The 16,524-nt window shown below is 31.5% G+C and overlaps 2 protein-coding genes across 6 annotated transcripts; both read right to left on the minus strand.

The window, feature by feature from the left end:
* Positions 1 to 3,369: 3,369 nt before the first annotated feature.
* Zir (dedicator of cytokinesis) lies at positions 3,370 to 11,922 on the minus strand. 3 transcript variants are annotated; one of them, XM_015334859.2, is made up of 20 exons: positions 11,751 to 11,922; positions 11,140 to 11,317; positions 10,885 to 11,063; positions 10,678 to 10,819; positions 10,403 to 10,606; positions 10,111 to 10,302; positions 9,820 to 10,044; positions 9,452 to 9,729; positions 9,052 to 9,367; positions 8,654 to 8,959; positions 8,357 to 8,562; positions 6,506 to 8,269; positions 6,309 to 6,436; positions 5,957 to 6,219; positions 5,618 to 5,877; positions 5,110 to 5,544; positions 4,674 to 5,026; positions 4,393 to 4,595; positions 4,012 to 4,331; positions 3,370 to 3,916 (listed from the first exon to the last, which is right to left on the minus strand). In XM_015334859.2, exons 1-20 carry the CDS (start codon positions 11,774 to 11,776, stop codon positions 3,862 to 3,864), a joined length of 6,033 nt encoding a protein of 2,010 aa, XP_015190345.2. In that variant the 5' UTR covers positions 11,777 to 11,922; the 3' UTR covers positions 3,370 to 3,861. The 3 variants fall into 3 exon arrangements, with proteins under 3 accessions (XP_015190345.2, XP_089027395.1, XP_089027396.1); XM_089171269.1 differs by having other exon boundaries at positions 11,661 to 11,752; XM_089171270.1 differs by lacking the exons at positions 10,403 to 10,606; positions 10,678 to 10,819; positions 10,885 to 11,063; positions 11,140 to 11,317; positions 11,751 to 11,922 and having other exon boundaries at positions 9,820 to 10,037; positions 10,111 to 10,250.
* A 2,411-nt stretch (positions 11,923 to 14,333) lies between these two features.
* LOC107073920 (uncharacterized) lies at positions 14,334 to 16,283 on the minus strand. 3 transcript variants are annotated; one of them, XM_089171292.1, is made up of 6 exons: positions 16,140 to 16,283; positions 15,742 to 15,990; positions 15,501 to 15,661; positions 15,227 to 15,417; positions 14,854 to 15,112; positions 14,334 to 14,744 (listed from the first exon to the last, which is right to left on the minus strand). In XM_089171292.1, the coding sequence occupies exons 2-6, from the start codon at positions 15,987 to 15,989 to the stop codon at positions 14,434 to 14,436; spliced, it is 1,170 nt and encodes a 389-aa protein (XP_089027418.1). In that variant the 5' UTR covers position 15,990; positions 16,140 to 16,283; the 3' UTR covers positions 14,334 to 14,433. The 3 variants fall into 3 exon arrangements, with proteins under 3 accessions (XP_089027418.1, XP_089027417.1, XP_015190349.1); XM_089171291.1 differs by having other exon boundaries at positions 15,742 to 16,009; positions 16,091 to 16,273; XM_015334863.2 differs by having other exon boundaries at positions 16,091 to 16,272.
* Between the last annotated feature and the right edge of the window lie 241 nt (positions 16,284 to 16,524).

Raw genomic sequence — 16,524 nt, forward strand, 5'->3', positions numbered from 1 at the left:
GAAAAGTGGATCACATACGACAATGTAAAGCGTAAAAGATCGTGGTCGAAGGCCGGCGAATCATCCCAAACTGCGGCCAAGCCCGGATTGACGGCCAAGAAGGTTTTACTGTGTGTTCGGTGGGATTGGAAGGGAATCATCTACTATGAGCTGCTGCCCTATGGCCAAACACTCAATTCGGATATATACTGTCAACAACTGACCAGATTAAAGCAGACGCTTGACCAGAAACGGCCAGAATTGGTGAAAAAGGGTGTTGTGTTCTATCAGGACAACGCTAGATCGCACACATCTTTGGCGACCCGGCAGGGACTCCGAGAACTTGGATGGAAGGTTATATCGCACCCACCGTATAGTCCGGACCTGGCACCAAGTGATTACCACCTTTTCCGGTCCATGCAAAATGTTCTTGGCAGTACTAAGCTGCCCTCAAAAGAGGCTTGTGAAAATTGGTTGTCTCACTTTTTTGTCAATAGGGATGAGGGCTTCTATGAGAGAGGCATAATGAAATTACCTTCAAAATGGCAACAAGTTATCGAACAAAACGGCGCATATTTGACCTAAATCGGTTTATTCATTCTTTGTAAATTTAAATTTGAAATAAAAGTAAATTTCCGCGGATACTTTCTTTCCAATCCAATATATGGTTTCAAAGACTTCGTCATAAGCTTCAAGAAATTAGAAATTTGAACAAACTCCTAATAAACTTATTAGGAACGAAACTAAATACTATTGTTATATTAGTAGCGGTAACACACAATCCACATACTAACGTAAACGACAAATTGCACAAAGTTGTAGAATTAATCAAAGAAACGTTCCTCAAATTCTTCATACTAGTAATGTTCATTCATATCGTGTGTGTCGTATAATAAGTTACACGAGACAAATGTTGATAATCGTAAACAATTTAGCCAGCGGTTTCTGCATCAGATAAATTGAATATTTATTATAAAGACATTTAATCAAAATTTAAATGTTATTAACAATTTTAATTCTTATTCCACTTATTCATATTAGTAATTGTGTTCTAAAAAATTGTTAATTTCCTAAACACCTCCACTTGTAAAATAAGTCATGTTACCACCACATTAAACCTCGTTTTATGATGCAATTTAAATTTCATAGAAATAATAATTGTTTGATTTTAATCTACTATTTAGAAATTATTCGCGGTAATCAAGTTAGGTTAGGCTATATATATATATATATACACGTTGTATTATATTATAACACATAAATCGTCTTAAGGTAAATTTAGATCATTAATCTCAATATATTTTATCGTTCCTTTTTGGAGAAAGGAAGGTGTGCACAACGTTTATCGTTAAAAATTTTCGTTCGTTCGGCTGGCGAACGAACCGAACGATCGGAAAAAGTGCGCATGGGATGATCGATGAGTTATAGGAAATTGGGATTGTGCGAATACATAGTAGGAGGGATAAAATTTTGTTTCATATCTTATAAATAATAAAAAAAAAGAAAAAGTGTTTCGTTATAGTTGCCATTATGATCAATTGGGTTCATCTTTGTAACGAAATAAAGACGATGAGAAATAGGAGAAAACAGGTAGAAGTCGCATTGAACGAAAGGATATTTTTTTAATAAGATACTTTTGTACAGAGACGCAAGATAAAAACGAAGATAGAAGTACCTTCGAGCGAGATCTTCAAATCGGATCACGTCAGTAACAGTAAAACGGAGTTATGGTTTGAAAGAAATGAGGGAAATACGGGAAAAGAGAGAAAGAAAGAATAAAGAACGAGAGAAAAAGGAATAAAGAAAAAAATAACGAGAAAAAGAAAGAAGGAAGAGTAGAAGAAAATTTAGATAATATTCGAATGAAAATAAAAGGAAAAAGATTCTTCTACGGGGACATCTGGATGGAAGGAATACACGAATGCATATTCGAGAATCTACAACGCATTAACCTAATTAGAGCTTATGCTATTGTTTCTTAACGTTCTCTTTCTCACCCTCTCTCATCTTCTACTAGAAGTACATACATATTTATATATATACATATATATTTCTTAGCTATACATATATGTCCTATGTAAGTATATATATACATAGTATATTACATGTACCTAGTAGACGTAGAATATTATTACTCTTTTTTCATGATTACATCGTGAATGGATAGGGAAATGAAAAAGAAAAAAATCGTGCAGTAAAAATGGGGGAAAGAAGAAAAAAAGAAGAAAATAAATGATTAAGATTAATGTTACTCTTATGAATATATCAAAAAGATGATATTTAATCGATACCAACGGAAGAATAACGGTGTTTCGTGTTACATCAGCTATCATATATATACATATATATTTAAGAAACATTTAACTATATAATAAAATCCTTTGTCTCCTATATTTTATCATCGTTCTACGTTTGTTCTTAAAGCAACCAAAAATATGATATTTACACGTTCTTTTTACGAGGTCATAATGCGCGAACGATAAAATAAAACGGTCCCGGAGCTTATACCGGAAATTCCTTACGGACTCTTGGAAATGCAAACAGACACAAAATAACGATAACTATGGCGACAATATGTTCTACCGCATTATCATAAAAAAAATTTGCGATATAAAATATACATCTAAAAAAAAAAAAGAAAGAAGAAATTCTCTACGATTACAAATAAAATTAATTCACCTAATGAAATATATATATTTATATATACTATGTCCTAAAATCCAATAGACTAAACAATTGATTGAAATTCATTCAAAGTACGTGCTAACTATTGATTAGGAAACGTCGCAGTAATTCAAGCAGCTAACGAGGAAGTTGACAACTTGTACTATCGGGTCATTTACACTGTCGACTAATCTAAAACACGATGATCAACTACCTTACGAGCTAACTACCTTGGCGAGGATTCTAGATCGGCTGTTTCTCCGGTTGACCACTTGGCCATGAGCCATCCGACCTTAAGACCACCAAATTGCCTCGTTATTTCGTTATAACATTTAAAATCGTTAAATTTATTAAGGATTTACTTTAAAAAAAAATCTATTATTAATTTTTATACTAATTATTTATAATAAATATAACATTACATTATATTAATCTTCCTTATGAATCTAAAATAATATACTATGATACAAATAAAATTTAAAATGAAAAAATATAATCAAGATAAAAAAGGGTTGATAGAAAAAAACTTACCTTTTACATCGATGCATGTAAAAGCATAGATAATGTGTAATCCTTGTTTAGCCAACTTTCAAAAGCTCAATGTTGTTGTAAAGAACATCAGACGGTAAGTGCTAAGATATGGGCTTTCTGCTATAGAATATAAATAGCTTATATAAATATATATATGCTATAAAATATAATCGAAGATGAAAGAGATGAAAAAAGTGGAATAAAAAATTGTTAAGTTATATTTCGATAGTATCAATAATTCGGTAGTACAAATCTTATGTAGTAGTTGGATATACAAAGAGATTATTCTAAAATATGGATGATAGGACGTATAATCACAATGCGATATTTATATAAATATTCATGAAAATAATATTAATCGATATGAAAATGCCTATCTATAATAAAGTACTTACTTATTAATAATAATCTGACTACACGATTTCTAATTGTCATAAAGTATATAATTATCTAGTATTAATATAAATATTATAAATATATATAATTATTAATTTTCTATAAATATAAAAAAAGAGCATACATAAACGTAACATATAACCTAAGTAATAACCATTACATATATCGCATAATGAAAAGTTATATATAAATACATACGCGAATATTAAATAGCCAATTCGTATACTTAAGCATCTAGTAATTGAAAGTAAGTCTTTGGTAAATATCTAATGAGATAAAAGATTATTTTTTTTACCAATGGGATGTTGCTGTTGTTGTAATTGACTGCATGCCTAAGGACGGTCCGCTACACGAAATAATTGTTAAAAATTCAAGTACATAATATGTAAATCCCAATAATTAATTTTCAGCTAAAACTGAATCATATTTTAGTATATCTACCTCCACGCAATAAGTGGTGCCAATCTTTCGGTCAATCTTTGATAATTCCTTTCAAGCTCTCGCTGATAATCACGTTGATCAGGACCTATCAAATTCTTATTTCTGCGTAAAGCATCAAGACATTTTTTTGAAAAATCTTTGAAACATAAACGTAATTTATGCTGCAACCTCGAAGGCTGTGAATTTTGTTCTCGTAATCCTGAAAGAAAAACAACCGCTACTTCCGCAGGACCTTGATTAACAGTTGTGCCTATACATCCCTGAAGAACCATTTGCAACATTTTTGCATCTGGTGGTTCTTGAGCTGTGGCTGCTGCAACCTGTATCAAACAAATATTTGTATACGTGCATATATAACATTGTATAAATCATTTTAAGTACCTCAGCTGTCTTCTTTTGTATATCTTCGATGGCAACTTCAATAGGACTTAATACTATTTGCTTTCTAGCAACTACTCGAATTCTTGTTTTCAAATAAGGAAAATGCGTTGCTACTGTTAATATTGTTTTACGTTTACACTGTTCCCTGAGCTCACCGTGTGCTTTACCCCCGGGTGTAAATGGTGTTGCATAAACGAAACGTTCTAAAAATAATAATAATTATTTGATAACAATAAACAATGCTTCTCGACTTCTATCATCTTTTTTTTATCAATACGAACTTATATTAAAATTTCTGTGAAACACAGTAGGTCTGTGTCTAAGTTCGTGTAACTCGAAGTACGGTTCAACGTAAGTAATTTGAACGTATGCTTTGTCAGGTTCTAACTTCGTTGGATCTACAGGATTCGAATCTTTGATTATAACTATATTTTCGGAACCAAATCGCTCGGCATAAAAATTTTCTAATCTTGAAAATATCTCCGGAAGTTTAGTCAACGTTGGTTCTTTATAAACAAATTCCTCGCCAGCAAGATCACCAAATCGTGCTCCATAAAATCCAACTCTAAAATAGGTACCAAATACGCGCTTTCCAGCTAACTGTTCAACGCGTGTATAAGCTTCGTGAAGTTTTCTAGCAAAAAAACAAGAACAATTTTAAAGAACAGTTTACTTGTTAGTACCTTCAATTTTATCTAATAAATCATTATCTTTTACCCATGAATATTTGCTAGTTTTTTGTAATCATGTGCAGTTTCAGCTATTGGTAATAATACTCTGTATACGTCAGGAATAGCTTCATACATTCCAGCAGCTTGAAAAGAGCTTGCAGCATGTTCTAAGAGACCCGCTAAACCACTCTCAGAAAAATCTGGTCCCAAACACAAGCCCTCTTCTCTTCTCGCTAAAACATCGTCGCCAACAGCACTCTCTTCTAAAGCATTTGGTGTTACTGGGTTTAAAGCAACAGCCCCCACTGGTCTACCACCACCACCTGGTTCCAAAAGATGAAGGTATTCCGCTACAAGTGCTGCACTATGTACGAGACACATTGCAGCTTCTGTATGATTTTTTCGTTCCATGTGTTGTTGTGCCATGTTTGCTAGCCAAGTTAATCTTAGATCTGGTGATCCTTGATATCCTTTTGCAATTCTATATTTGATCGAAGATACGTTTGAAATATTCATCCTAAAGATTCACCATGATTAATATTTAAAAAATTTACCTATACATCAAATCCAAAAGCATTTCTGGATCTTCTTGAAATTCTTTCATTTTAACAGTATCTGATAGTATCATATGCAAATTAAAAAGCAAATCTTTTACTTGCTCGGGAAAACTTGTGTCAGCTAATTCTGTGTCACGTTCCGCATATACCAATACTGTTTTCAATGCTCGTCTAAGAGCTCCTTCGCTAGGTGCTCTTCCTCTACCAACTAGAGCCGACAACGATGTCGTAACTTGCATTTTAACTCTTGCAAAATTCTGTTAAGAACATCAAATATAATGTTCATCTAATATTTCCGGAATACAAAATAGAAATTTGATATTAGAAAACACATACGTTTCCGATTTCAAAATTTTGTCTCATTAATAAGTATAAACTGGCTGCTGCATGACTTCTAATAGCACTTAAAGGTGAACTACACCTAGTAAGTAATGTTAAACATAAATCGCCACATCTTTCGCTTTCCTCATCAAAAAGAGCGCTGTGATATTTAAAAACTAAAGCACGTTGAGTATTAAACATATGCTGAAGTACCGATGTACTTTGATTCCTAGCTAATGCTCTTAGTAACACCTTCAGTACAGCTCCAACTACTGCACCTATTGATTTATTTGTAAATTTGATAATTAATGTTAAAGATATAATAACATATGATTTGTAATAATAACAAAATGAAATAATTTCTTACCTCCTCCTCCATCTGCTTGTACAACTGCCTCTAAAGTATCTAAAACTACAAGTGAAGCTTCAGCTGCTAAGGCACCTTCTATGTGAGCATCTTGCTCCACTGCTCTTCCCTCTGGTTGTTCACATGATCTAAAAAATATTGTAATAATATGTTATTTAAATTAATAATGACAAAAATATATTTAAATTTAATTTTACCTATAAGGCATTTGGTCTTTTCTCCATCTCAATTTATCGCCACTTGCTCTCTCTTTTCTGCGCAACATCATTTCACTTCTAGCACTACCTTGACCAAGTATAACATCTTCCAATCTCGAACGGATATCGCTAGTAGCGGCAGCTTGTGGTGGTAATCTTTTCAAAGCTTTTTTACCTTTATACTCAAAAGCTGCTGTCGCAATATTTAAAACTTGTAATATACTTAAAACGCGTCTAGCACTTAATTCTGAACACCATTGTCCAAGTGCACTTCTCTCTAAACCCTTAAGTATCCACAGAGCACACATAAGAAGATGCCTTGTTGCTTCTGAACTTAACGAAACACGACATTGTGATCCTGCAGTATCAGCAGATGCTCCACCAGCTATAGCCAATGCAACAGATTGTGTAATAGATCCAGATTCATCTGGATAAACACTTTTATCTTTAGAATCCCAATGATATAATTGAGGCAAAGCATCCATTATGATGCTCAAAAGTGGAAGATACAAAGCAGCAACTCTTGCTTTTGCTGCAGGTTCAGAGTATCTAGGATCGACGTCGTGACAACCCATAAGATAACGAATCGTGCCAATAGCCTTGTTTTGTAACATTGGGTTTGGTATTTCCAAAGTGTTAGCCAAGTCGGATAAAACTAGTCCAACTAAGAAATGTTGTTGTCGAAATTCTTGACTCAATTCAGAAAATCTAGCTCGATCTCCAGGAACTAGAGTAGATATTAAACTTCCAGAACTACCAGTAGATGGGCTAGGAGATGCTGGTGCTGATCCTGACGTATATCCAGTACCAAACGGAAGATTTAGAGATACGTAATGTTCGTGCGAACATACTGTTCTTACAAGATCAAGTTTCAATGCAAAAAGAGCAGCAGAATCAGGAATATGCATAGACGCATCTGACAGGGAACAACATGTAGCACGAACGAGAGATAATACAAATCCCCTATCCATAACGGACAATAAATCGGAGAGAAAATTGCCGAGACTTGAAACTAAGTTAGATGCTACACGATTTTCTTTTCCACACCGTGAAATAACTTCTGATGTTAGAGCTGCAGCAAGTGTTGCTATGTCGTCACAAAATTGTGGTGAAAATCTCGATTTTCTTGGTGCTTCCAACATATCCAATTCCGACAATGTTACTACCATAGAACGAACTATTAATTCTAAGAAAAACCAAGAATGAGTTATAGCTAATTCTCGTGCTTGTCCGGTGGAAACCACCCAATGTAACGCTATTTCTTCATGTAGTAATCTTCTAGATGGTTGACTGTTTATTGACGGCGATTCTTGTCTCATTGATGCAGTTCTGTCTAATCCTCGAGAATGAACTTCCATTTCTAAATCCTCCACGGGTAAGTCAGGATTACTTTGGGCTCTCATGACTCCTGGGGTTTGAGATGTGGTAGGTAATGAGCATTGATATGCTATGTATGTTGCTAGCAATGCATGTCTTCCATGTGCATCAACTTGACCATCCGGTAAATTCGTTATTTTACGAACTAAAAGACCTAGTGCCTCGAAAATAGTGGCTGCTACATTTAATGACTGAGATGGTAATGTAGGTGGTCGCACTAAAAGTGCAATTAATTGATCTAATAACTGTGGCAACGAGCGAACCAAGGCAGAAGGAGAAGCTCGTGCTAATTCCATAAGAGCTGATTTCAATTCTGATTCCATTCCTGCCTCTCCAATACGTGGTGGTACTTGTCCAGTTTCCAAAAAGCCACAAAGTGATAAGAATCTGTAATTTAAGTATATTAAATTATTTTAATTATACGGTTGAAAAAATTTAAATTTAAAAATCATAAATTATTACAATGAATATTACCTGTCGATATATTTATCTTGTGGATGTACACTAGAAACTGGTTCTAATATAACTGTGAAAACTCCTCTATGAGCATCTACCCATCTAGTTCCTGGTAATAGAACATCAGGGGCGATATAAGAATAATTTGCTGGAGGTGGATCTAACATAGCAGGCAGACTAAATTCACCAGATTGAAGGTGTCCATCTCTTAAAAGTGGTAGCCACTGAAATATATATATAAAATTATATAAAATTCTCTGTCTACATTTTACATAATTCTTATTTACTGTTCATCTAAAAGTGTGTCATATTTACCGTATAAGCTACAGCCGTTTCAACATTCGGCTGTTCAGCTTTTTTCTGACAACTAATGTGATAAAAAGTAAACAACAAATGATGCTTAGCACCTAAATCAGCAGGAAGTCTGATCTTTACTTCATCATAAAAATTTGGATTTTTGTTATGGTAAGAAACAGATGTAAAACATTCGTGTGTCATTTCAGGACAAGAAGATCTTCCAAATATAGCTGTTAATGCATCTGCTTCTTGTTCACCGCCCATAAGCTGAATACGAACAGTTATATTGCGTGCTGATCCTGTTCTAGAACTGAAGTTTACCTCCTACATACAAAAATACATCAAATGTAATATATAATTCATATATTTTAATGATTATTTTATTTATTGGTCGAATATCAATTAATACTACGAACCTTTGGATAAACGTAAAGTAAATTACGATATGTTAAATCTGGAGAAATAACTTCGCTAGGAAATTCAAGTATTTCTTTAACGGGTCGGCTTTTTTCGTCTGGATATGGTATTAATCTTCTAAGATCAACATCAAGACACCTAGGTAATTCCTCAGGTCTTGGACTAAGATCTAATTTTAAAATTCCTGGTATACATTTTAATCGTTTCAAATTAGAACCTGGACGACGTAATTCAACTAGAAGTTTATATAAATCTTCATCTCTTAATCGTTCACTTTCTTGTTTGAAAAAACTTGAAACTTTCAATGTAATAGGCCTACAATAAATCAAAATAAAATTTTGTAATTATTTTAATGTTGCATATATTAAAGAAAAAAAAACTATATTTCTATATGTGTACCTGAAAGTATCAAGACAGTTAGCAAAATCGTCAGGTGACCAACTTCTTCTTTTATCAGAACTGCGTCTTTCCAATGAACCTCGTCGAGTTGGAGTTTCTACTTTTTTTCGCCATTGTTCTAAACCACCTGACTTTCTATCTAATGAGCCTGCACTACCAGTGTTATCTGTATCACCACCACCACCATTTATAACTCCAGATAAATGAATTGCAGTCCATGCAAATGGCATCCTGTAACGACCCAATCGATCGCACGCTGCTACAGCGGCTGCTCTTACCTATGTAATTTTAGAAATATTTTTATAAATTATTCATTTTAATGAAAATTATCATTCTTTTTATAGAATTAACAATATGAATAAAATTACTTTTTCCTTATTCTTATCCTCACGTAAATATGGTTCGGCACATTCGGAAATATCACCTTGTAATACTTTTTCTAATCTGACAACCAAAAATAAATCAGGACTTGGTTTACTGATACTCATAACGCAACTTCTAGCTAATGTACTAGCATCGCTGTAAGCTATATGTCCTCCAAGCATTCTTTTTAAACCTTCCGAATTCATATCCACATAGAAATTTTCTGAAACCTAAAATATGTCGTAAAATTATATTACTCATTAATATTCAAGTATTAAAATCTATTTGATATATACCTTCTTCTTCTCTCTAGCATCGTATAATGCAAGACTAGCAAATATTGGTTCAACTTCCAATTCCAATTTTAATTGAAGACATTTTACAAAAATTTTATGAGAAAAAGGATCAGATGGTTCAGGGGCAGCACTAATTTCTTGCCATTCATCGTCAGGAGAAGTTGGAAGAGCATACAACGGAAATAATGCTTCCTAAAATTAATCTCATCTCAATATTTTCCAATAAATTATTTAACAATATTATTATTATACATATATACTGCATATAAATATTTTTAAATGAATTACTAACTTGTCTATCCTCTGAACGTTTTTGTTCATTCATTTGATCAATTGTTTCTGGACAAACTCTGTCCAATAAGCTTGGAAGAAGTGGATCATGTTGGGAATGTCTTAAATCCAAACTTGCCCAAGAACCTCTTGGTGTATCTCCACAATTTGATGAATCTTCTTCTTCGTTTGGCGATCCAGAACCATTTGTATCTTCTTGATCTACCTACTCGACGTACAACAAATTTTTAAGTCAGTATTTATACATAAATAAAAATGATGTTTATATTAAATTACCTCAAAATCCTGTCTGGGTGTATCTTGAAGTAATCTATCTCTAGCAATGGGAGATACTCTTCCTCTGTATTTTCTATGTACCATAACCCAATCTGAAGTAAAACTTTCGATACATCTTCTGACATAAGGTGATACTGTATCCCTGTAAATAAAATCATAATTATGTATTACTATATTATTTAATATGGTTATTATAAAAGCACTTACAATGGTTCATATGGCACTATCGGTTCTTCTGTTCGAATTTTTCGTTTTACAATTCTAAGCTCGACATCTTCAAGAGGAAAATCTAATATCGGTCTTAATGGATCTCTGTCTAAAACCGATTGATGTTGTACAAGAAATTCTTCATAATCAAGTGGTTCAAGTACTTCGCATAAAGACATCTTCAAATGAAAATATAGATCTTGGTTACATTTTAAGAAATATCTTTTGATATAAATAAATTTAAGAAAAACTTACAGTTGAAGAAAAACCTGAAATACTACTACCACTTTTCGACAAGTCTCGTGAATACGAGGTAGAGGTGGCAATTTGTCGTCTTACATCTGCTGCATGCTGTTTGCTCAACTTATGAGCAAAAGCTCGTTGAACCGAAGACATTATAAATGTCTTAGTGAAACCCTCTTTTGATAAAATTCTATAATTATTAATAAATGGTTTAAATTAATATCAAAGATAATATAATTAGTCTGAAAAATGATCAATCATTTTATATATAAATTGTATTTCTTTTTAATATATAATTTACATCTAAATAAGTAACAAATATTTTATATAGAAATTTTAAAGCAAGAAAATATAGTAATTATTAAATATTAATATCAACATTGAAGTAAACGATTAAATAACAAAATATGATAATTTATTAAAAAAAGAAAATAATTATTTAGTCTAATTTAAATTCATTAAAAATAAATGTGACATTAATTGTTAATAAGAAAATATCTGTAAAATATTTGTTATTCTTTTGGAACACCCACATTAAATTAATATCCACAGATGCTTATATCTAATAATTAATTATACTACTTTCATTAACAAATTTATAATTAAATATCACTGTCACCTACATGTCTACACCTACATCTCCTTCCATCCTTAAATGACAAGAGCTTGATTTTTGCTAAAGGTTTTACCACAGATAAGATATAATATAGATTTGATACTGTCTAATACTTATCCCTTTTCTATCGTATCCTATATTACCGACAATACACCAACACAAATAACAATGTCAATATAAATACATTCAGCTTCGATCGTCACACGTTTTTGGTTAAAATAATAAGATAGTGTATTATATTGAATAGAATAATAGAATACTAAATTGAATCGTATTATTGAACGATACTAATGTCTAATGATTTATTTGCCTGTCCTTCTTCATTGTTAATTCTCGTAGTGTAATCAGAAAAAAATTGGACAATCGTTTTGTTTTTTATCATTTCATTTGTTGTCACAATTATTGAGCAATTATTCTTGTTAAACGATACAGCAAGCAGAATATCTGGTTCCACGTATGTTATACATCATTATTCTCTGAAATAACCATTGTTATAGAAGAATATATATATTTTTAACAGTGAATAAAAGATCAGATGTTAAGTATTCAATTTTCATGTATGAAAGTTGATAACATATGTCTCGTACTTATAATTTATTAAATATACATACCATAAATAATAGTTAATAATGTAGAATATATTAGCATATCTTATTTTGACAACAATTTTTACTTATATTCTATTGTCCGTCCACCAAAGATATGTCGTCTGAAGAAGGTTTTAGTGATTCATCGTTTGATGAAATATTCAAATCATATAAATCTAAACTGTCTAGAATTTTATCTGATGATGAGACAGAGAGTGAACATGATAGTGAATGGTATGAAGGTACCAATGATAAACAAATATGGTTCAATCCAAATGGCAATCAACCCAATTTGGAATGTTTTTCTGGCATACCTGGTATCAATTTATCAAACTCTAAAGTTGCTAAATGCACTTCACCAATAGACTTTTACTTATTATTTTTTGATGATGAGATACTCACGTTAATTGTAAATCAAACTAATCATTATGCAAATCAAGTAATGGAAAAGAATCAATCTGAACGATTAAATAAATGGGTACCTACTAATGCACAAGAAATTAAACAATTTTTTGGTTTGATTATGTGGATGGGATTGGTGAAACTTCCAAGTATACAAATGTATTGGACAACGGATTCTTTTTTCTCACAAAGTTTTCCACGTACTGTAATGTCCCGCAATAGATTTGAAATATTATTGAGAATGTTACATTTTGCGGACAATGAAAAAATTGTTAATCCGAATGACATATTATGTAAGTTAGAAACATTGACTGACATTTTAAATAAAAATTTTCAAGAATATTATAATCCTAGCGAAACTGTTTGTATTGATGAATCTATAATCCCATTCCGTGGAAAAACTATATCTAGGCAATATATAAAATTATTTAAGTTATGCAGCACATCAGGATATGTAAATTCGTTTCAATTATATGCGGGAGAAACTACAAATACAAAAGAAACATCAACTATAAATGTTGTAATGTCTCTCTGTCAAAATATAATGAACCAAGGACATACGTTGTGTACAAATAAAAGGTATACAAGTATCGTGTTAGCTGAAAAATTACTTTCTCTTGGCACGCATTTAATTGGAACTCTTCAAGCAAATCGTCAAGGCATTCCAAAAGAAATATTATCGCAAAAGCTAAAACAGGGTGAAATGATTGCAAGAGAACATAAAAATGGATTAACTATTTTGAAATGGAAGGATAAACGAGACATACTTATGCTTTCAACTAAACATTCTGTGGAGATGGTTACAGTTGCTGGTCGAAAAAATAGTTCTATTAAACCAAAGATTTTTGTAGATTATAACGCCAATAAGTCATATGTTGATATATCTGGTCAGATAAAATCATATTTCAATCCTCTAAGAAAAGGTCAAAAATGGTATAAAAGAATAGCTTTTGAACTTTTGCTTAAAACCTCAGTAATAAATGCTTGGGTAATGTATAACAATATAATAACCCAACGTATGTCAATTTTGGAATTTCAACAAAAATTAGTAACACAACTAACAACACGTAAAGGCGACACTGACAATGCATCTTTACCCAGACCACAAATTGCAATTAGAAAGCATCACGAAATACAAAAAAAAGTGGAAGCGCACGAAAAATTAGGCGACGATGCAAAAAATGTTATGAAGATAATGCAAAGGAATTTGGTCGAGTATATGCAAAGAATCGTACAAAGAAAGTAACTACATATTGTGGAAATTGTACTGACAACCCTTATTATTGTTTGCCATGTTTTAATACGGTTCATCGTAATATGCCTATGTAAACATTTTTTAAATTTTCATAAATAAAAAACAATGTTATTGTCCACCGGTCACTTTGCTATTTTGCTTTCTTTATCTAGTATTATGTCTATTGAAAAGTTCTGTTCAGTTTTTTGAATTAAAAGAAAATATGACAATTTTTGGAGTTAAACATATTTGTTATACATACGTTAAACATTATTTTCTAAGAAAAAATTATAAATAAGAACTTTCCAGTTTATAACTTCCTTTTGTAGGATAAACGAATTTATGGGTATATTAAAAATGCAATAAATTTCTATTACAATTATTTTGCAATTATTGATACGTCTTTTCTTTTTTACACAATTATAATTGTAATTGTTTGTGTTTTAGTACTGTTTATTATTTATAAGTTAATCATAAGCATCTTCAAATCGATCATCATGTTCCCATCCTTTGTTCCTACTCATGGATTTAGGTGGTATTGGATTTGTTATAGGTTTAGATCTATTTTGGAAATTTTTATTTGCTCCAGGTCCACGTATTGCTCTTGGAATAGTATTCTCAGTTCTTAAATTCTTTTTATAAGTATCCATTACCAAATAATCTTTTTCTTCTGAATTTTCAGCAGTTTCTTGTTGTTTAGGTTGTAGCATTGAAGTACTACATGTCTCAAAATCTTGATCTACATTATTCTTCTTTTGCATCAAAGTTTTTGTAGATTCTACATATAATAAGAGATTTAATTATCATGTCATCTCATCTATTACTTTATTTAAAATGCGAATAACATGCCTGATAAGAAACAATGTTACCGATCTCTCTATAACTACCTTCATCAGTTTCATTACTATTGAGTTCTCTGTTATGTCTATGTAAATATATCAGAATTGCTGGATCAAGGCGAGAGTTGTAATAATCGTTTAAAATCTTCGGCAATAAATGAAATTGTTGATTAGCTAAATCAATTGTTAATAACAACATTTCTTTAGCTGTGCTTGATAGAGTATTATTCGTAAGAGTTTTTCTTATATTTAACATAAATTGATCTAATTCTGGTCTTCCATACATGCCTCTACCAGTAATAATAATCTACAATGAAAGATGTAAAGATTAGGTTAAGACTTCATTAGACTCTCTATTTGTATAAATAATATCATTTAAAATAACTTATGTACTAATAAAAATTAAACGATCATGAAACACCTGTGTTGTGACAAGTTCAATATCTTCCTCGGTTGCAGTTTCTAGTAACATGTTCCAAAAATCGAGCAATGGTATTTCTAAAAATTTTAGAGGTTTACCCGATATTAATGTCATTTGATAATATACTTCTCCGAGTAATGAGATAACGTTCCGAAACAATGTAATACTTTCTTCTTTAATTTCTTCCCTTCCTAAAAAAGAAATACTCATTGATTAGAATTATAAAATAAATAGGAATGACAAATTAGAAATATTAATAAGTGACACAACACACTTTTGTAATCATTTTGCAGTGCACTCAGTAATAGATATCGCATAGTTTGATTTTCATTAACTTCAATAGAAAAGAATGCTACATCGCTGAATAAAGTTGCTAACTTTATGCCGAAACTTCTATCCTCCAAAGCGTGTTTATACAGCGTATTGAAAAGATTCCTAAAATGTTTTATCTTTAATTAAAGAAAAATGAAAAAGAGTAAAAATGTTCCATTGAAATATAAAATAAAAAAAAATACTTTAATGTATCTTCATCCTTAGTAGTAGGAACAAGATTAACTATGTCATTTATTTGTTCGGGTAGTATGCACTCATTGATAGCAAGCTTTTTAATTCCAGTAATAATTTCAGTGCATACATATTGATTGTATTTGCTGCATGAATTTGTTCCAGGCCTTCTTAACTGAGTGTCGATTGATTTTGCTCTTCCGCGTGATCGGCCTGCACTACTCCACGACATCGTACTTTGGTTATTGGAAGACTCCATACTAACAATAAGTATATTATCTATTATATACTAAATATTTGAATAATCAATCATAATAACGTTTTTTATGGATTATTTATATAAATTATTATATTATTTACTCGTTATATTTTTAATAATATAAGGAATGTGTAAATGATTATTATATACTTGTTCAAACCAGACTGGTATCTGAACAGTAAATTATTCCATATTGATAAAATAACACTTTACGTTAACCATTTTGCCGTATCAAAACTGTCCTTAAAGAAAAAGTTATTTCTCACATTTTAACGGTTATAATTGTAATTTTACATTCTACCGATAGAGTGCACGGTTATCCCTTGGCGGTAATATGTGACAAATTCAAATATTTTTTGAAGAATTCAATGTTTCTGTGGCTCCACAGAATAGTTGTGTATCAGTAAAGTAAATTAAATTTATTTAAATAATCAACTGTTGTTGACTTCAGAGATGCGGTAAAATGACGCTCCTTTCTTATAATTAGTAAATTTGAATATGTATGAGAAGGTTTAGTAAAAAAGTAACTCGAATT

This window comes from Polistes dominula, unplaced genomic scaffold, assembly GCF_049000335.1.
Source record: "Polistes dominula isolate Pdom_NZ unplaced genomic scaffold, Pdom_raw_medaka contig_31, whole genome shotgun sequence".
Lineage (NCBI taxonomy): Eukaryota > Metazoa > Arthropoda > Insecta > Hymenoptera > Vespidae > Polistes > Polistes dominula.